Source organism: Trifolium pratense, linkage group LG5, assembly GCF_020283565.1.
Source record: "Trifolium pratense cultivar HEN17-A07 linkage group LG5, ARS_RC_1.1, whole genome shotgun sequence".
NCBI classification, from domain to species: domain Eukaryota; kingdom Viridiplantae; phylum Streptophyta; class Magnoliopsida; order Fabales; family Fabaceae; genus Trifolium; species Trifolium pratense.
Genome location: NC_060063.1, coordinates 21,658,746 through 21,679,863, shown reverse-complemented (window position 1 = coordinate 21,679,863; position 21,118 = coordinate 21,658,746). Strand labels below are relative to the sequence as shown.

At 35.5% G+C, this 21,118-nt stretch overlaps 3 protein-coding genes across 9 annotated transcripts; 1 reads left to right on the top strand and 2 right to left on the bottom strand.

The window, feature by feature from the left end:
* Positions 1-3,478: 3,478 nt before the first annotated feature.
* LOC123884591 lies at positions 3,479-8,334 on the top strand. Of its 7 annotated transcripts, XM_045933719.1 has the most exons (4): positions 3,479-3,555; positions 4,485-4,770; positions 5,584-5,700; positions 7,931-8,334. In XM_045933719.1, the coding sequence occupies exons 2-4, from the start codon at positions 4,545-4,547 to the stop codon at positions 8,089-8,091; spliced, it is 504 nt and encodes a 167-aa protein (XP_045789675.1). In that variant the 5' UTR covers positions 3,479-3,555; positions 4,485-4,544; the 3' UTR covers positions 8,092-8,334. The 7 variants fall into 7 exon arrangements, with proteins under 7 accessions (XP_045789675.1, XP_045789677.1, XP_045789679.1 ...); XM_045933721.1 differs by lacking the exon at positions 3,479-3,555 and having other exon boundaries at positions 4,471-4,770; positions 5,599-5,700; XM_045933723.1 differs by lacking the exon at positions 3,479-3,555 and having other exon boundaries at positions 4,471-4,770; positions 5,595-5,700.
* LOC123886243 (protein SRG1-like) lies at positions 8,335-8,965 on the bottom strand (the record flags this gene model as incomplete). Its single annotated transcript, XM_045935577.1, has 2 exons — positions 8,335-8,587; positions 8,658-8,965. Coding segments are annotated over 2 exons (561 nt in total), but the record flags the coding sequence as incomplete, so codon positions are not given.
* A 4,672-nt stretch (positions 8,966-13,637) lies between these two features.
* On the bottom strand, positions 13,638-14,315 carry LOC123885152 (zinc finger protein 7-like). The gene has a single exon (XM_045934419.1). The coding sequence runs from the start codon at positions 14,284-14,286 to the stop codon at positions 13,756-13,758; it is 531 nt and encodes a 176-aa protein (XP_045790375.1). The 5' UTR covers positions 14,287-14,315; the 3' UTR covers positions 13,638-13,755.
* Positions 14,316-21,118: the final 6,803 nt, after the last annotated feature.

Sequence of the window (21,118 nt, the reverse complement as noted above, 5' to 3'; positions counted from 1 at the left end):
TATGGGAAGAATTTAGTATACACAAGAAAAAAGACAATTCCTGAATCTACTCATATCCATGAGTCCGATCCAACATTACATGAGGTAACTTTCCTTGACCCTTCAAACTCTAGTGATTCAATTTCAGAATTTTCTCATACCCAGGAACCAGAATCTAGCTCAACCATACAAAGGGAACCAGAATCCATTCTGATAAAACATAAAAACCCAAAATCCAGAGAAATAACACCAGTAGACTCTAAAGATTTACATCTCCCAATTGCCCATAGGAAAAATACTAGAACCTGCACCAACAAGCCACTTTACCCTCTATCCAATTACTTATGCTTTGAACAATTATCAACTACCCATAAAGCCTTCCTCACAAGTCTAAACACTACCACAATACCTACTTCCTTGTCTGAGGCATTGTCTGACAGGAAATGGAAACAAGCCATGGATTTGGAAATGGAGGCACTTGATAAGAACAATACTTGGGAATTGGTCTCTCTACCAAATGGAAAGAAACCTGTAGGGTGCAAATGGGTATACACTGTAAAATACAAGGCTGATGGATCTATTGAGAGGTACAAGGCAAGATTGGTAGCCAAAGGGTTCACTCAGACTTATGGAATAGATTACTCTGAGACATTTGCTCCAGTTGCAAAAATGAACACTGTTAGGGTGATATTATCTTTAGCAGCTAATTACAATTGGAACTTGCAGCAATTTGATGTAAAAAATGCTTTCCTTCATGGAGAACTTGAAGAAGAGATCTACATGGATGTACCCCCTGGATATCGTGAAGATATTGCTGCCAACACCGTGTGTAAGTTAAAAAAGGCTTTATATGGACTAAAGCAATCACCACGAGCTTGGTTTGGAAGATTCACCAAAGTTATGGTTGGTTTGGGCTTCAAACAAAGTCAAGGAGACCATACTTTATTTGTTAAACACTCTAAGTCAGGGGGAGTCACAGTGTTATTGGTGTATGTGGACGACATTATCGTAACAGGCGATAATGAAGAGGAGCAGCAAATGTTAAGTCATCACTTAGCCAAGGAATTTGAGATTAAGACCTTGGGAAAATTGAAGTATTTGTTAAACACTCTAAGTCAGGGGGAGTCACAGTGTTATTGGTGTATGTGGACGACATTATCGTAACAGGCGATAATGAAGAGGAGCAGCAAATGTTAAGTCAACACTTAGCCAAGGAATTTGAGATTAAGACCTTGGGAAAATTGAAGTATTTTTTGGGAATAGAAGTGGCTCACTTTAAGAAAGGAATTTTCATATCCCAACAAAAATACATTACCGACCTTTTGCAAGAGACTGGCAAGACAGCATGCAAGCCTGCATGTACACCAATTGATCCAAATATAAAGTTGGGGAATGCAGAAGAAGATGTTGCGGTTAATAAGGAAAGGTATCAAAGATTAGTCGGCAAACTAATATATTTATCACATACTAGACCTGATGTTGCTTTTGCTGTAAGCTTGGTCAGCCAATTCATGCACCAACCAAAGGAGATTCATCTACAAGCTGCACTCCGAATTGTTCAATATTTGAAAGGAACTCCAGGTAGAGGAATTTTGTTCGAACGAAATGGAAGTGTGGGACTTGAAGCATATACTGATGCTGACTATGCAGGGTCAATTGTGGATAGGAGATCAACTACAGGATATTGCACTTTTTTAGGTGGAAATCTTGTGACTTGGAAGAGTAAAAAACAAAGTGTGGTATCCAGATCTAGTGCTGAAGCAGAGTTCAGGGCAATGGCACAAGGTATATGTGAATTACTATGGCTGAAAAGCATCTTGGAAGACTTGAGGATAAAGAGTGATGAACCAATGAAACTTTATTGTGATAATAAATCTGCTATTAGCATAGCTCATAATCCAGTGCAACATGATAGGACCAAACATATTGAAGTTGACCGACACTTCATCAAAGAAAAATTAGATAGTGGTCTAATTTGCACTCCATATGTCTCTTCCCAAGGCAACCTTGCAGATCTTCTAACTAAGGGGCTGAACGGCAATAACTTTGAAAGAATTGTTTCCAAGTTGGGAATGATAAATATTCATTCACCAGCTTGAGGGGGAGTGTTGTAAATAAATAGTAAATATTCTATTATTAGGAGTAATCTTCTATTAGTAATTTGTATTTGGCCCATGAGCCCATTAGGTTAGAATAGCCTATATAAACACATTAGTGATTGTAAATTATTCATAACTTGAAATATAATAATATATTCAGTTTTCACAGATATGAAATTTGGATTATGTGGTTAGAATTTTGATAAACTGAATTGATGGCAAATTACATTGGATACGAACTTTGATATTTGAATTTTGTGGTCTAAATTTGATAAATTGAATTGACGGAGATGAATTATGTGTGGTCCTAAATTTGATTAATTGAATTGACGGAAAATGCCATTAGATATGAAATTTGATATTTGGATTATGTGGTTTTAAATTTGATAAATAGAATTGACGGCGAATGATCTTGGATACATAATTTGATATTTGGATCATGTGATCCTAAATTTGATAAAGTAAATTGATGGTACTATGAAGTCTTGTTTTATGGTCTAAATGCAATTTGAATATGAACATTTTATTCATAACTTGAAATGCAAGTTGAGATGACCCTTGATAAGAAAGATGGTTGTGTGTGTGCCTTGGTGCTTTAGATGCGAAATTGAGTATATGTCCCTCAATGTCCCTAAATTGAGTTTATGTCTCTAGATGTCTTTATATTGAGTTTATGTACCTCAATGAATGCAAGTGGAGAAGTCCCTTGACACCTTAGATGCAAAATTGAATATGTCCCTCAATGTCCCAAAATTGAATATATGTCCCAAGATGCCCCTTCGATGCGAAATAAGGAAGATAGTTGTGTCGTGGTGCCTTCGATGAGAAATGGAGTATTTGTCCCTTGATGTCCCTAAATTGAATTTATATACTTCAATATCCCTAAATTGAGAGGTTGTCCCTGGATGTCCCTAAAATTGATGATTTAAATGTTTTTTTTTTTTTTTGTTGATAAAAATTGATGGTTTGAATGTAATTTCAATGTGAATGCTTCGTAACTTCAAATGTAAATTCAATGTGAATGCTTCATAACTTCAAAAGTAAATGGAGATGACCCATGGTGTCTTGGATACAATATTGATTATATGCCCCTCGATGTCTATTAATTTTAAATGGAGATGATCCTTGGTGTCTTGGATACAATATTGAATATATGCCCCTCGATGTCTATTAATTGAATATCTGTTCCTAATTGTCCCTAAACTTGATGTTCATAATTTTGCTCTGTTTTGTTGTCTATTATGAAGTTTATCGAAACAACGCCTGGGAACAACTGCAAGACTCAAGCTTTATAGTTGAAAATTGTGTTCATCAGTTACTTTAATGTTGGAATTTAGCGCAGATATAGTGATCTGTTCCAGGTTTTATGCAGGAAGAACCTGTGACTGTTCGGGTCTGATACAAGCTGGTGCTTTGCAGAATGCTACAGTGGCTGAGCTTGATACGGCACAGACATATTCAGCCGCCGTTAATGTTGGTATGTCCCTCGATGTCCTGAAATTGAGTTTATATCCCTCGGTGTCCCTAAATTGAGTTTATGTCCCTCAGTGTCCCTAAATTGAGTTTATGTCCCTCGATGTCCATAAAATTGATGGTCTGAATGCAATTTCAATGTGAATAGTTATTCATAACCACCAATGTAAGTGGAGAAGACCCTTTACGCTTTAGAAGCAAAATTGAATATATGTCCCTCGATGTCCGTAAATTGAATATATGTTCCTCGGTGTCCCTATTGATGGTCTGAATGCAATTTAAATGTGAATGCTGAATCTTGATTATCCAACAATGTGCCAAATTGGTGAATCATGATTATTCTTACCTAAGAAGGCTAATTTGGAAAGCAAGAAATTGTATAATGGCTAAAAGAATTCTTGAGACAAGTATTGAGATGATGTGTTTGGATGTCCCTATCGAGATGAATTTTTTATGAAAAATGTGGTTTACAATATAAATTCTTATTTTATGGTCTAAATGCAATTAGAATATGAACATTTTATTCATAACATGAAATGCAAGTTGACATGACCCTTGATAATAAACATGGGTGTGTGTGTGCCTTGGTGCTTTATATGCGAAATTGAGTATATGTCCTTCAATGTCCCTAAATTGAGTTTATGTCTCTCAATGTCCTTATATTGAGTTTATGTACCTCAATGAATGTAAGTGGAGAAGTCCCCTGAGACCTTAGATGCGAAATTGAATATATGTCTCTCAATGTTCCAAAATTGAATATATGTCCCAAGACAATGTTCATAGTCCGCTCTGTTTTGTTGCCTATATATTATGAAGTTTACAGGAACAACCTTTGGGAACAAGTGCTAGACTCAAGCTTTATAGTCGAAAATTGTGTTCATCAGTTACTTTAATGTTGGAACTTTTTATCGCAGAGATTCTGTTCTGTTTCAGGTCTGATGCAGGCTTAACTTGCGATTGCTTCAGGTCTGATACGGGATAGTCCTTTGCTGAATGCTACCACGGCTGAGCCTGGTTCGGCGCACACATATTTGGCTGCTGTCAATTGGAAAAGTCCGACCCTGGGGCGATTCAAAATGCAATATTGATGCATCATTTGCGTCACATTTAAATAGAGTTGGGATTGGAATATGCATCTGTGACGAGCTTGGTCAGTTTGTGCTTTCAAAGAGAAAATTGATTGCCCTTCTTTGTGGAGTGGATGTTGGTGAACCTCTTGGTGAGTATTTATTCATAAATTGATGGTGTCCTTCGATGTTTCTAAATTGAGTTTATGTCCCTCGATGTCCTTAAAATTGATGGTCTAAATGCAATTTCAATGTGAATGCTTAATCTTGATTATCCAACAACGTGCTAATTTGGTGAATCTTGATAAATCAAACCTAAGAAGGCTAATTTGGAAAGTAAGAAATTGTATAATGGCTAAAAGAATTCTTAAGTCGAGTATTGAGATGATGTGTTTGGATGACCCTATCGAGATGATTTTTTTTACGAAAAATGTGGTTTACATTATGGTCTAAATGTAATTTGAATATGAACGTTTTATTCATAACTTGAAATACAAGTCGAGATGACTCTTAATAATGATTTTATGTACTTTAATGCGAAATTGAGTATATGTCCCTTGATGTCCCTAAATTGAGTTTATGTACTTCGATGTCCCTAAATTGAGAGTATGTCCCTCGATGTCCCTAAAATTGATGGTTTGAATGTAATTTCAATGTTAATGGTTTGTAACTTCAAATGTAAATTTAATGTGAATGCTTCATAACTTCAAATGTAAATGGAGATGAGCCTTGGTGTCTCAGAAGCAATTTTCAATATATGCCCCTCGATGTCTCTTAATTGAATATATGTTATTCAATGTCCCTAAACTAGATGTTCATAATTCTGCTGTGTGTTGTTGTCTATTATGAAGTTTATGGGAACAAAGTATGGGAACAATTGCTAGACTCAAGCTTTATAGTTGAAAATAGTGTTCATTAGTTACTTTAATGTTGGAATTTACCGCAGATATAGTGATCTGTTTCAGGTTTTACGCAGGCAGAACCTGTGACTGTTTCGGGTCTGATACAGGCTGGTGCTTTGCAGAATGCTACAGTGGCTGAGCTTGATGCTGCGCAGACATATTTGGCCGCTGTTGATGTTGGTATGTCCCTCGATGTCCCTAAATTGAGTTTATGTCCCTCGGTGTCCCTAAATTGAGTTTATGTCCCTCGATGTCCCTAAATTGAGATTATGTCCCTAGGTGTCCCTAAATTGAGTTTATGTCCCTCATGTCCGTAAAATTGATGGTCTGAATGCAATTTCAATGTGAATAGTTATTCATAACCACCAATATAAGTGGAGATGACCCTTAACACTTTAGAAGCAAAATTGAATATATGTCCCTCGATGTCCGTAAATTGAATATATGTTCCTCGATGACCCTATTGATGGTCTGAATGCAATTTAAATGTGAATGCTGAATCTTGATTATCCAATAAAATGCTAATTTGGAAAGCAAGAAATTGTATAATGGCTAAAAGAATTCTTAAGACAAGTATTTAGATGATGTGTTTGGACGACAATATCAAGATGAATTTTTTACGAAAAAAGTGGATTACAATATGAATTCTTATTTTATGGTCTAAATGCAATTTGAATATGAACATTTTATTCATAACTTGAAATGCAAGTTGAAATTACCCTTGGTAAGAAAGATGGTTGTGTGTGTGCCTTGGTGCTTTAGATGAGAAATTGAGTATATGTCTCTCAATGTCCCTAAATTGAATTTATGTCCCTCAATGTCCCTAAATTGAGTTTATGTACCTCAATGAATGTAAGTGGAGAAGTCCCTTGACACCTTAGATGCAAAATGAATATATGTTCCTCAATGTCCCAAAATTGAATATATGTCCCAAGATCTCCCTAAATTGAATATATGTACGTTGATGTCCCTAAATTAAATTTTCATAGTTCTGCTCTGTTTTGTTGCCTATTATGAAGTTTACGGGGACAACGTTTGGGAACAAGTGCTAGACTCAAGCTTTATTGTCGAAAATTGTGTTCATCAGTTACTTTAATGTTGGAACTTTTTAGCGCAGAGATTCTGTTCTGTTTCAGGTCTAATGCAGGCTGAACTTGAGACTGCTTCAGGTCTGATACAGGATGGTCCTTTGCTGAATGCTACAACGGCCGAGCCTGGTTCGGCGCTTACATATTCGGCTGCTGTTAATTGGAAAAGTCTGACCCTGGGGCGATTCAAAATGCAATATTGATGCATCATTTGTGTCACATTTAAATAGAGTTTGGATTGGAATATTCATCCGTGACGAGCTTGGTCAGTTTGTGCTTTCAAACACAAAATTGAGTTGATTAAAAAAAAAAAGATAAAATTGATTGTGCTTCTTTGTGGAGAGGATGTTGGTGAACCTCTTTGTGAGTATGAGTTCATAAATTGATGGTGTCCTTCGATGTTTCTAAATTTAGTTTTTGTCCCTCGATGTCCTTAAAATTGATGGTCTGAATGCAATTTCAATGTGAATGCTTAATTTTTTTTTTTTTTTTTGACTCATGTGAATGCTTAATCTTGATTATCCAACAACGTGCTAATTTGGTGAATCTTGATAAATCAAACCTAAGAAGGCTATTTTGGAAAGTAAGAAATTGTATAATGGCTAAAAGAATTCTTAAGTCGAGTATTGGGATGATGTGTTTGGATGACCCTATCGAGATGATTTTTTTTTTCGAAAAATGTGGTTTACATTATGGTCTAAATGTAATTTGAAGATGAACGTTTTATTCATAACTTGAAATACAAGTCGAGATGACTCTTAATAATGATTTTCTCATAACAGTAAATAAGGAAGATAGTTCTGTCGTGGTGCATTCGATGCGAAATTGAGTATGTGTCCCTTGATGTCCCTAAATTGAGTTTATGTACTTCGATGTCCCTAAATTGAGAGTATGTCCCTCGATGTCCCTAAAATTGATGGTTTGAATTTTATTTTATTTTTGATAAAAATTGATGGTTTGAATCTAATTTCAATGTGAATGCTTCATAACTTCAAATGTAAATTCAATGTGAATGTTTCATAACTTCAAATATAAGTGGAGATGACCCTTGGTGTCTTAGATGCATTATTGAATATATGCCTCTCGATGTCTCTTAATTGAATATATGTTCCTCGATGTCTCTTAATTGAATATATGTTCCTCGATGTCCCTAAACTAGAAGTTCATAATTCTGCTCTGGTTTGTTGTCTATTATGAAGTTTATGGGAACAACGTATGGGAACAACTGCTAGACTCAAGCTTTATAGTTGAATTCTGTTCATCAGTTATTTTAACGTTGGAATTTAGCGCAGATATAATGATCTGTTTCAGGTTATATGCAGGTAAACATGTGACTGATTCGGGTCTGATACAGGCTGGTGCTTTGCAGAATGCTATAGTGGCTGAGCTTGATGCGGCGCAGACATATTCAGCCGCTGTTAATGTTGGTATGTCCCTCGATATCCCTAAATTGAGTTTATGTCCCTCGGTGTCCCTAAATTGAGTTTATGTCCCTCGATGTCCATAAAATTGATGGTCTGAATGCAATTTCAATGTGAATAGTTATTCATAATCACCAATGTAAGTGGAGAAGACCCTTAACGAGAAATGTAGTCTATAAAATACTACTGTTAACACAAACAGAATCATTTATTATTATCATGCATGTACAATTAATTGTTCACATTCTATATCTCAATACCCCATTAATGGTTCTAGCTAGTAAGAGCTGTTATCATTCTCCACCCTATGTGATCTTCATTTGATTTAGATATGACTTTCCATGGAGCTCTTGTGAAAAGTACCCATTGAAATGGTCTACAACACTTATTTTTCTAAACTGTGTTGGTCTTTCTTGAGTTACAAGACTTGGTTCCGGAGCTAATATTGCTTGCATGTTAGGGCCATAAAAAGTAGCTAGTGAAATCCTCTTCTTCTCTGAATTAACGGTTGCTCGATGTACAATGATTGGGTAAATTCCATTTGTAATAATCTGCAAATTAAACCATGATTGTCAATGCAAATATTCAAAAGTTGTGAAATGATCTTAATCACATATATTCGTCTAACATGTCTCCAATATTGACGATGGTTAGGCCACCGGCATCTGAATGAGATTTTAAACCAATGACTCGTTCTGGTTCGGGGCATGGAGCATAATAATTTACCCTTATGATTTGAGTTCCTATGTTAAACAACTCTGTCATTTCCTTAGGATTTATTGCAAGAGCATTTGCCATAAGTTCAATGATTTTGATGGCAAGTTTTTCCAATTCTGCCCATTCTAGCTTTTGTTCCTCAGATAAAATGAAGGCCTGACCAACTCCCTCCATCTTTCCTTCTTTCTGCCATAGCTTCTTCTTTTCTTCCTTTGGTAGTTAAAACAATGTTTTAGTGTCTCTCTTCATATATTCCACCAACGAAGTACTTATTCCATGATTAACCAGCTACAATGATTTTATTATTACACATATTAGTTGATAAAATCATCTGCATCAATATATATGTACTATGCACATTTTTATCTAATAGAAGGAATAGTAGATGACTACTATTCATGTAAGTTACATCTCTAATTTCTACCAAGTTTGGTGTCCTTATTGTGGATGGTCAGATGCTTTGGAATTCTAGTTTTTAGTTAGATGACCATTAATCGGTCCTAAGAGAGAAAAGTCTATTCTAGTATTAAATATAAGGAAATAATTAAATGAAAATAAAGGGCAGTTTGAGAAATTGAATTACTACAATGCATACTTATTAATTCATTTTTCATCTCAATTCCCTAATTGTTCTAGTAAGTACTGTTATCATTCTCCACCCTTTGTGATCTTTATTTCATTCAAATATGATTTTCCACGGATCCCTTGTGAAAAACTAAGATTGTAGTAGTCTACTGTCTACAACATTTATTCTTCTAAACTGTGCTGGTCTTTCTTGACTAATAAGGCTTGGTGTTGGAGCTAAAATTGCTTCAAAGCTAGGGCCATAAAAAGTAGCTAAGGAAATCCACTCCTTCTCCGAATTAACTTTTGCTCGATTTTCAATGCTTTTATAAATCCCATTTGTTATAATCCGCAGATAAAACCATTTTGGTTAATTATACCGCAATGTATGTCAAAACTCAACAGCCATCACTATAGCACCTAAACTAGTCTTACATAAGTTACATTAGTTCAATAATTCAATTCCCATGACTTAAGCTTCTTCACACACACAAAGTGGAGGGACCGGGGTTTGAACTCCGATCATGGCATCCGACCTAGCAATTTCAGCATTTCTGTCGGTTGAGCTAGGATTTGTGCATCCTAAAGATTGATCAAAGGGTTGAGATTTAATCCTATATATATATATATATATATATATATATGATGTAGGAGGATTTCTTCTGTATATTATTATTTTAGTTAGATTTAGTTTTATTATATTTTAGGTTGATTTCTTATTTTTATATTTCACCTAGGTTAGTTATTTTTTTATATTTTAGGTAGATTTGTAATTTTTATTTAGCTAGGTTTGTGGTTTTTATTTTTACAATCTTTTAGGAGATTTGTTAATTTTATTTTTCACTCCTATTTAAACTAAATTATTGTAGCCTTGAAGGAAACCTTTTGATTTAATAAAATTCAGAGATTTTTCTCAAATTTGGTGGATTCCAAATTACTCTTTCGGTGGACTCCGAAACCCTATTTTGACAAGTTTGTGTTTGCGGCTTGTCTTTATCCATTAGGTTTAGCGTTTTGCTAACCTAGCGCTTCCGTTCTGCGTCAGTTGGTATCAGAGCAGGTTTCTCCTGTTCTTTTTCTAACGTGATCAGATGGGAGATCACCCGGTGACGAAAGCAGAGTTTTACGGTGCCATGACGGCATTAACCGCGGCCATCACAGCTCTGACAACACAGGTGACAAAGTTATCCAACAACACCACCACTCAAAAAACTCAATTCAATTCCTCCGCCACCGCCTCTCTCACCATGGCCGCCGCCAACGATCCAAACAACCAAACTCAGATGGCGTTAATTCTCGGCCAAGATTCCACTCACTTCGAATCCCTAATTACAAATCTCATGTCAACCTCCAACGACCAAGATGATCCTGCTTGGCATGCTGCACTGACCGAGGATGAGGATTCTGGTGAGACTACTAACTATGGATTTGGACAGGAATGTTTGGACAGACTTTCAATTTCTTTGGGTGGGAACACGATTGTGCCGGTTGCGTCTGAGTTGTTGCCGACTTACTTGGTTTCCCCTGAATGGCAAAAGCACAATGTTGCGCTCGTTTCCATCGCACAAATTGCAGAGGGTTGTTCAAAGGTGATGACAAAGAATCTGGAGCATGTATTGTCAGTTGGTATTGCTTCTGCAGTGCTAAATTTCACTGAGAATTGCACCCCAGATATTCTAATACCTCGTTTGGATGTGTTGACACGAGACAGCTCCTCTCACTTCATTCAATGGGATCCAGGAGGGTGGTCTCTTGTTCATTTGAGGAGTCAACCTGCAAAGGAAGCTCTTTATCAAGACGAGAACTCGGGGTCGAGTTCTTTTGAGGTAGAGGAGTCTGATGTAGGAGGATTTCTTCTGTATATTATTATTTTAGTTAGATTTAGTTTTATTATATTTTAGGTTGATTTCTTATTTTTATATTTCACCTAGGTTAGTTATTTTTTTATATTTTAGGTAGATTTGTAATTTTTATTTAGCTAGGTTTGTGGTTTTTATTTTTACAATCTTTTAGGAGATTTGTTAATTTTATTTTTCACTCCTATTTAAACTAAATTATTGTAGCCTTGAAGGAAACCTTTTGATTTAATAAAATTCAGAGATTTTTCTCAAATTTGGTGGATTCCAAATTACTCTTTCGGTGGACTCCGAAACCCTATTTTGACAAGTTTGTGTTTGCGGCTTGTCTTTATCCATTAGGTTTAGCGTTTTGCTAACCTAGCGCTTCCGTTCTGCGTCAATATATATATATATATATCCGTTGACATCAGGTGTCAAACTAAAGTTTAACACCAAATATTAACCATCTATTTCTTGTAATCCAATGGTCCGCAATTATTTGTTAAATTAACTTGGGTGTTCTTTTGTCCCTCAACTACACCTAATCCTCACACTGGTTTTTTCTACTTTGTGGGTTCCAGTCGAACAACAAAGTTTAAAAAGCCAACCAAAAAATCATATTTCTTCTTAGTTCTTACCAATCTCCAATTCTCAACGACACAATCAGCTCCTCATTCATACCAACAAACCTGGGTGTTTTTTCTGTGTGATTCAACAAATAAATATTCTGAAATTCAATGAGGCTATGCAATCATGATTTTTTTTTAATCGATCTTTAATTTCAAAACACAATTCCCACAAAATTATCAATTGAAACGAACTCATCCAAATACCCTAGTTTCACTACCTTCCGCTGATTGAAATCGATTTCATGAATTTTAGATATGTTGTCAACATATTTTGCAATCCATGTGGGGAATTAACCATGTGATGGAGCATAACAAAATTTGTAGAATCAAATAATGTATCATGACTTGATATCGTTTTCAAATTGAGTTTTTTTTTTTTACACAAATTTTTTTTAGAACAACAAATCATTTTTTATGGGACCAACAAATAAAAATCTTCTAATAGATACATGCATGAGTTAATATAGGAAACGATTATTGGACTTTGATTAAAACAAATATTGTGGACTTAGTAGAGTTTACTAAAATCCTGAGTTGGCATGAGTAGAGTTAAGTTACAAAGAGATATGTAACTTCTCCTCATTTTCAGAGATAAAGAAAGATCGCAAGATTAATTGATAGAAGAAATTCAAGCTCCACGTGGAAATGGTTAAGATACAAAGAGATATGTTCCTTTGTTGTTAAAAAAAAACGATATCCTTTTATCAACAAATTATTTCATGATTCTGATATGTTTATCTCTAACATTTAATTTTTTTATGTCTAATTATCTAGTTTTTTCTTGTTTGGAATTCGAATGTCGAAATAGAGCGTCTAAATTACTCAATGTGTCTTCCATTTGTGGCAAGTTAGAGAGTTAAGTACTGAAATTAAGGGATTTGGATTTACTATGGTTGGTAAAGTCCACAATTTTATGTAGTAATTAATCTCTGCCACTGATTTCACATCGGACGGGTTAAATTATAAAATGATCTCAACCATTCATTAAGATCAGATGGTTCATATAGGGGTGGCAAAGTGGGCATGCCCGCCCCGTTTTGGCCCGCCCCGTTTAAGCCCGCATAAAAGCGAGACGGGGCGGGGCAACTTAGGTGTCCGGGTTCAACAACTCAAGCCCGCCCGTTTATTGGCGAGTTGGTGGGCCGGCCAAATACTTTTTTTAAAAAAATAGTTTGAATTATAACTTCACAATTCTTACCTCCTAGTTGATGTTAAAAAAAATATTAGTAGATTGCATTGAGAGAAGATTGTGAAGTTAAGCAGGTTGAATTATAACTTCACAATTCCTTAAAATTCTTACCTCCTATTTTTAAACCAACAGAAAATAGGGATAATTAAGAGTTGAGAGAAGATTGTAGCAGAGAATAGGGATAATTAAACTAACAGAAACATTGATTAAGTTAATAAGTAATTCCTTACAATTACCCTTAATTAAACTAACACTTACAATTACCCTTAATTAAACTAACAGAAACATCAACTAAGTTAATAAGTAATTCATTACAATATAAGATAAAAGGATAAATACTAGCATAAAGGGAGCACGATGGCAGATGAAATGAATGAATGAAACAAACAACCCTAATTTTGGCAAAAAAAGAAACGTGAAGTTTTATATGAGAGAAAAATATTACTGGATTGAGATTTGGGCTCCTCATTCCAAGCCCAATTTTCAGTAAAAGTAAAAAAAATATAAAAAATTAAAAAGTCCGCGGGCTAACCCGCACACCCCATTTTTTAGGCGGGTTAGACTGGGGCGGGCCACCTTAAGGTAGCGAGCCGAAAACCTCAGCCCGGCCCGCCAAAAATGGTGGGTCAAACCGGTCGGCCCGACGGGCCCGCCCCGTTTTGCCACCCCTAGGTTCATACTATAACTGTGTGAGCGCAGTTACAACAGTAAATCCGTTTCCAAAACTAAGCACGAGAAAAATTAAAGTGCACAAAAAGGAGAAGATAGCATATTTGTCTAAATTCGAGTTCACTCCCTTCCAAACTCTTTGTCCTTGGAGTTTAAAGGTGCACAAGCTAGAGTCAAGTTAAGATCAACATCACCATCAATAATATTATTGTGTACTTGCATGGAAGGTTCATTATTTGTGGATGTTGTTGCATTCAAAGGATTCTCATTAGGCTCCTCTTCATAATGTTGTCTATTCCATATTGCATCCGGTGACTGGCGGCGTGGATGCAAAAACACTACTCTTGGTGCTCCATGTGGTGCTATCATAGGACGATAAGGTGAACATGGTACGAAGCGTTGATGATGTGGAAGAATGGAATGAAAATGCGCTCTTTGGCGTTCTCTCTTGTGAGCATTTTGATGGCCGCCTAATGCTTGAGAATTGGAAAATTCGCGGCGACAGAAGTGGCATATGAATTTCTTGTTATGACAAGGAACGGTTTTAGATGGTGTTAATGAGAAACCAAAAAGCTTCAATGTTGATGAGGGAGAAGAGGAAGGTTTCTCTTCAATGTTGTGCATATGATTATTAGATGAACTACCACTCATGGTGATTTTGCTATGTAAGTGGATATATACTTGAGTGTTGGCGGGATATCAATCTATCTATGATTATGTTCACATATATATAGCAACAAAAATACTCCTACTCTAAAGTTTAACTCATGCCCCCTAACATAGTGTGATTTTTTTAAACCATACTTGTAAAACCCGTAAGAAAAATCTTGTGAAAAGAAAAAGAGTGCAGTACTCTAAAAGAGATTAACAAAATCTATATTCCGACAAACCAATTTTTTTTCTTCTAGTGAAAAAATGACTTATACCATTATGAATCGTGTCCCACCATCGAGAGTCTTAAAAACATAACTTCCTATTAGCCATCACAATAGCCAACATCACCCCAACAATCTCGGCCTGAAATTAATGCATATATAGATAACACTGACCAAGATTCTTAGCAAAACAACCAAGAGTAACCACATAACTATCCCAAAAAAACCACTGCACGTACGCGAAGGAAAAATTGATTTTAACTAACTTATAAAAAGCATTTTTTGTACTAGTGTCGGCCGAGTGGTGAAGGAAAATGGGGATTAGCAACTGTTATCCGAGATGTACAGGGTGTGGTGGTTGCAACGGGGTGTTGGAGCATGCTAGTGTTGCCCGATTCAGATAAGGTTTGGCTTTACTAAAGAATTTGGAATTCGCCCTCACTACTGTTGGGTCATAACGAGGGGCAGTCAGGGGGATTATTCATATTTGGCTAAAGAACAACTTCACAAGTGAGTTGGACACCACACCACCCAAAACCTTAAGGTGTTAGGTTTATGAGTCCTCTCACTTATAAAGTGTTCAACCTCCACTTTTCAAAGCAATGCGGGACTTAACCACTCACACTTGCCACAATAATTACCACCACTCCTTTTTAAGATCGATTGTTGAAGACCGCAAAAGTTTCACATCAAGTTTTCATAATTTAGAATTTTTTTTTCTCATATTTGTTCAGAGACAAATCAAACCGTTCATTATTTAGCTAAATTTGCATTACTATCTTGTAGCGAACAAATCTCTCTTAATATTTCTACATTGTGACTTTTGTTTTATTGTCACACCTTAGGTTTAATGAAATCAGTTTTTCAAACAATTTTTTTTATGATCTCTCAAAAAAGGAATATTTATTTTAGGCTACAAAGTGCTAACTTCCCACTAGAGCTATATAAGTTAAAATAACAAATTAACTTCCACCAAGTTACAAATAACGACGAAATAAAGCACAGTTAATTGAAGCTATAGCTTGAAACAATTTAAGCACAAAGAAGCAAATTTAGATGCCAATGTAGGGGACGTTTTTCTAGCAAACGTTTAGGTGATGATGATGGGATAAAGGCTGCACAAATTATTACTTGTTCAAATTCTTATGATGCATTTTTTTTGTCTTTTAGGAAAACCTTTTACTATACAAACATAGCATATCTTTATCAATATATTTTTATGACTTAGGACAAATTAGTCAAAAGTTGAGAATCTAACTAGAGATTGAAAAACAAAAAGTAGTTAATTGAATAGAAGAAATGTTTAATAATATTAGCTATTGAATTTACTGATAAAAATATGAAGTTTTATAAAATGATAAAATTTATGTGTATTTTCTTAGGTAATTTTTTGTATGATTCTTAATTTAAAATATACTATATTTCTCCTCTTTGTGAATTCTTATTCTTTACTGAACATTTGAAATGGGAAAAAAGATTGAGTTTGTTATTGTAAAGGATACAAGATGGAATATAATCAAATATGTAGTAATTAACATAGCATATTTTTACTATACAAAGAGGTATTTTGTTTGACCCGCATGATTTGTCTTGTATATTTTGTTTTCTTAATAATGAAGACTGCAACCATCTTTTCTTTCTTTGCTCGTTTAGTAAAGGAGTGTGGGAGAAGCGGTTTTTAGGTTGTTGCGAAAGAGTTTACAAACTGATTTAGTAGACTGGAACCATTTTTTGTTGTTTGGTGACTTGGTAAAAATGAAGAAAGGTGGATGCGTTCGTTACTTAATTTGGCTGGCTACGTGGAATATTTGGAAACATAGAAACAATTAATGTGATTTTCAATGGAGTCATCCCGAATGTTGTTTTCCTCTTGGATGATATTAAAGTCTCATCTTGGATGTGGTTTAGTGGTCGATATGGTAGAAAATCTTGCTTTTCTTTTTCAGATTGGTGTTTTGATCCTATAGTTTATTTCCAAAGCATACAATAATTTGTTTTGAGTTGTAAGAGATTGAATACCCCTTATACTCCCTTATAATATATCATGCTTATAAAAAAAAATGTAATCCTATTACAAGTGCTTGTAATAATAATTATTATTATTACTGTTGTAAAAGCACAAAATCATCTTTGATAACCCTGCTTGAAAGGGCAATAACATTGTCTCTCGATCTTTGATATCCCTGCTTATGTATTGTTTGATGCCTTTGAGTGCAAGCTAGTAGTAGAAGGACATGACATTATACATTTTGTATTTTATGGCTTCCAATAACTTAAAAGTTGAAGACTATTTGTAAATTTATAATGAGCTAGAAGTAGAGAAAAAGAATTTAAAAATTGTTAGGGTTAGGTCACGAGGAGCAGACGAGGATCATTAATATTGGGCTTAAGAACAATCATACAAGTAAATTGGACATCACAATTTTACTTTTCTGAACAATGTATCACTTCATGGGTCCCTTCATTTATAAAGTGTTCGACCTCCACTTTTCTAAACAATGTATCACAACAGTTAATTAAGTTATAAAAGAGAAGTTTATAAGATGATTTATATCGGATAAAAATAATGTAACGACCCAAAATTTAGTATTCGTTATTTAATTATTTTATTACGCGAGGGCGTGATTTATAATTAAATTATTAAGCGGCAGATAATCATTTAGCGAGAACGTAAGTTAATGAGCGAGAAGTTATGTTGTTTGGGCCTTTGGGCGTAGAATAGGCATTGGGCCTAAGCCAAGTGGGCTTTGATCCATGAGAATAGAGAGAGAGCTATAAGTAGCCAAGTCAACCATGAATAGTCTCATAAGTTGCAATTCTTGAGAAGTTGAAGAGCTTAGCTAGGGCAAGGAGCTCATGGGGGAGAAAGAGAAGAGCAAGCTTGTGGATTCGTCGAGCTAAGGTACGAGAGTTAGATTACATATTCGTGAGTGATTCGGAAGAGGGGAGGATGTCGATTCCTCCATTCCCAAACTCTTTCCACTCTATTTTCTTGTGGGTTTTGTGGGTGATTTTCTTAATGGAAAATGGATTCTTTTGATCCTAACATGTGTAGTGAACTCATGGTAGATGAGGTAAACAACTTTGGGGAGTTGAAAATGGGAATATGTAGATGTTTGATCAATGATTTGCATGTTTATGCAACTTTGCTTATTTTGCAAGAAATTGGCATGATTTTGATTATTTGAGGTATTTGGATGTTTGGAAGGGATGATTAATGTTCCTTGATACCATATATGTTTGGAATGGCTATTTATATGAATTTATAACATGTTTGGATGAATTTTTGAGTTGATTCAATGTTAAACCGCCTTAGAAAACTCAAGAACAGATATTCTGGTGTAGTTCGCTACGGATTCGCTACGGATTCGCTTAGCGAATAAGTTCGCTACGGATTCGCTACGGATTCGCTTAGCGAATAAGTTCGCTACGGGTTCGCTATCTGTTCGCCATGTACCTGCAACCCTCTGATGTAGTTCGCTACCTGTTCGCTACAGCGAACGTGTTCGCTACGTGTTCGCTACGTGTTCGCTACGTGTTCGCTACGGGTTCGCTACGGATTCGCTCAGCGAACAGCACTGTGACAGCAACTTTTTGATAATTGTTTTAAGTGCAATTAGGCACTTGTAACATGGTTTAAGGGTATCCTTACATGTTTGTTGATACATGTTGATGTTGTTAATGCTTATTGTTAATCGTTATATGATTGATAAACGTGTATGCAATAAGTTATAGCTTAAAGTGAGCAATGAGATGTTTTAGCATTAATTTGCAATGTTAAGGAAATGATGTGTGTTTTATGACATAAGTGTAAATGAAACCTTATGTGTATAAAAATGGTTATGCAGATAATTATCTTGTGAATAATTATGATTTGAGTGATAGGATATTGTGTTATCCTAATGTGTTAGAGATATTTATCATGTGAATAATTATGAACTGAGTAATAGGATATTGTGTTATCCTAATGTGTTAAATGTTGGAATTGTGTTTCCGCATTCATAAAAGAGTAGCTTCGAGCTAGAAATATCATATTGATGATATGTGTAAACATACATGCATTCATGTATATATATGTTGAATTGGAAACTTGGGTTCCAATAGATTTAAATGGATTTTTGAGTCCATAAGGAAGCCGAGGATCGGATTTGATGAATCCATAAGATCTAGAGCTGCTATCCAGCAGGATATAAAACTGTTTAACTTATCCATGAGGGATATGAAGGTTTGGTAAGTTCCGAACAATCCGGCAAGATGTAAAACTGTTTAACTTATCCATGAGGGGTAAAAGGCAATTGGTACCACATGCATTAGTCGTGTCTAGGGATGACATGACATTGGATAATTGGCATTAGATGCATTAGGGTAAATGCACATGTATTTGATAATTGTTATGTGACATTATCTGATTGGATTGTAATGTGTTTTCCGTATGTGTTAAGCTTTGGTATTTACTAATTGTTTAATACTGTGATTGTTGCCATGTCTTGGTATATGAGCAGAGTCCGTCATGACTATAAAATGAACAAGTGTAGAGTCCGTCATGACTATAAAATGAACAAGTGTAGAGTCCGTCATGACTATAAAATGAACACTTTGGTAGTGTCCGAGAAGACGTGAAACTATATGATTAGGGTGTTTGTAAATGAATGATTAATTGGTAGTCGTATTTGACGATGTATGTGCGTGAGTTAGAAAAGTATGATAGCGTGTGAAGTGTGTAGTATACTACTCACACTTATATTTATGTTTATGTTTTCTAACTCTCTGCTTTGTGTTAATTGCTGGACCTTTGGGGGTCCAGGTTGACAGGTTATGCGTTAGCCTCGTCCGAGTGCAATGGTGAAGCTCTGCTCTGATTGAGACACGGGAAAAAGGGGTTTTTATATGTGTATGCATGTAGTCCTCTTAGTATACTCTGTTGGTCTTAAGCTTTCATTTGAAAAGTATCCGTTTTGTATAACTAATAACGCATCGTTCGATGCGAGGTTTTGTTTTTAGTTCATTCGAATATTTTACTAGATAAATGTATTAGTATTATCTTTGAATGAAGTTTGTGATATTCAAACCAGCGCTTTATAATCAGATTTTCAATTCTCCGCTGCGTATTTTCGAAAAAGATTTTATAAAGGCAGAGTTAATTAAATAACGGGTTTGGGTGTTACAAAGTGGTATCAGAGCAGGTCGTCTTCGGACTGTGAGGTTGTGTGTCAATCAGAGCCGGTCTGTGCAGTCAGATCGAGTGAGCGTGTGTGCCAGTTGTGTCTGTCTTTTCTTGTTGTGTGTACTTGATGCGATTGATACTTATCATTGTTATAAGTTATCAAGTCAAGTAGTGGTTGAGTATTTTTATGCTTAAGTTTTAAAAATTTGTGTGGTTTGAACTTTGGTTTGTAGATACTTATTGCTAATAGTTGATGATCCAGCATGATGTAAAACTGCATGTGATGAAGATTTTGTTGAAAACATAAGATTATTTTCTTTTGAGTAAGTGAAAATGAATTTTTCACTAGAGTGAGAAAGGAGTAGGATGTAAGTAGATCCTAATGTGTGTTGTTATATGTTTGTTTATAACATGTGGTAGATTGATTACTAGTACTTAGTGTGGTTCTTTAATTGAGCTATGTGAATGTATTCTCATGATGAGAACTTGTTTTAGAACATGCTATGTTTTATACATGTTTGAGTAGATGTTGTAAGTAAGCGGGCAAATGAAATGTAATGCATGTACTTGACTTGATGTCTTGTGTACATGGATGTTTCATTGTCTTACATATAGTTTAGTTATAAATATATGTATTGACATGTTGTTGTGTTTATGTATGCTAGTTGTTACGTAGGTTGTTACATTAGCATAGATGGGAATAGTGTGTTTATGTATTTTGTAGTGGTGTGTATGTCAAGAGGACTGCACAGGGGTTTTGAGTAGATGCTTAGATATCTTACCTTATGTTTACCCTTTTCATACGACATGCATGTGAATGCTGTCGGTATTAGATTTCTCTTGGGAGGAATAAATTTGGAATCGATAGGACGGTTAGGTGCTTACACCGGATGTTCTAGTGGAAGTATAAAGGTGGGTTTGAGATAAGTGGGGGAGAATATTTTGTCTCTCCAAGATGTTTCGAACGCGAGAAGTAAGGACGAATAGAGATGTTCTTGAAGTGGATTGTTTAAGATTGAGTAGCATTGTTCGAAGTGGAGTTCTTATTTGGAGAATACTTTGGAGGAAGTATCAGATGATCATTTCGGAGTGAGTCGGAATGAAGTTGTTTAGCCGTAGGGAGAATGTGGCCATTGGGGAACGATGGAGCAGATTGAATGTTAAGTGAACACCGTTGCTGGGAAACGAAGAAGACGTGTGCGTCGAGGGTAAGAAAAAAACTAGTGATGATCATACGACGAGTATGCGAATGGTGGATACCTTGAGGGTTAAGTTAAATGGGAGATTGATGTCGAGGATGGAAGGTGTGGTTAGGGAACCGAAAACCCGATTACAATAAGTGGGACTGGTGGTGTTTCTAGCGAAACTCGTAGCAAGAATGTTCCATTGTTTGGTTGTCTTTCACTTGATGGTTCATCCTCAAAGAGGAGGAAGAGTGATAAAG

Coding starts and splice junctions, on each gene's coding strand:
- LOC123884591 (XM_045933719.1), top strand. CDS start 4,545: ATGCTACCACGGCTGAGCCTGGTTCGGCGCACACATATTTGGCTGCTG. Junction 4,771..5,583: donor GGATGTTGGTGAACCTCTTG/GTGAGTATTTAT, acceptor GATCTGTTTCAG/GTTTTACGCAGGCAGAACCT. Junction 5,701..7,930: donor TTTGGCCGCTGTTGATGTTG/GTATGTCCCTCG, acceptor GGTTATATGCAG/GTAAACATGTGACTGATTCG.
- LOC123885152 (XM_045934419.1), bottom strand. CDS start 14,286: ATGAGTGGTAGTTCATCTAATAATCATATGCACAACATTGAAGAGAAA.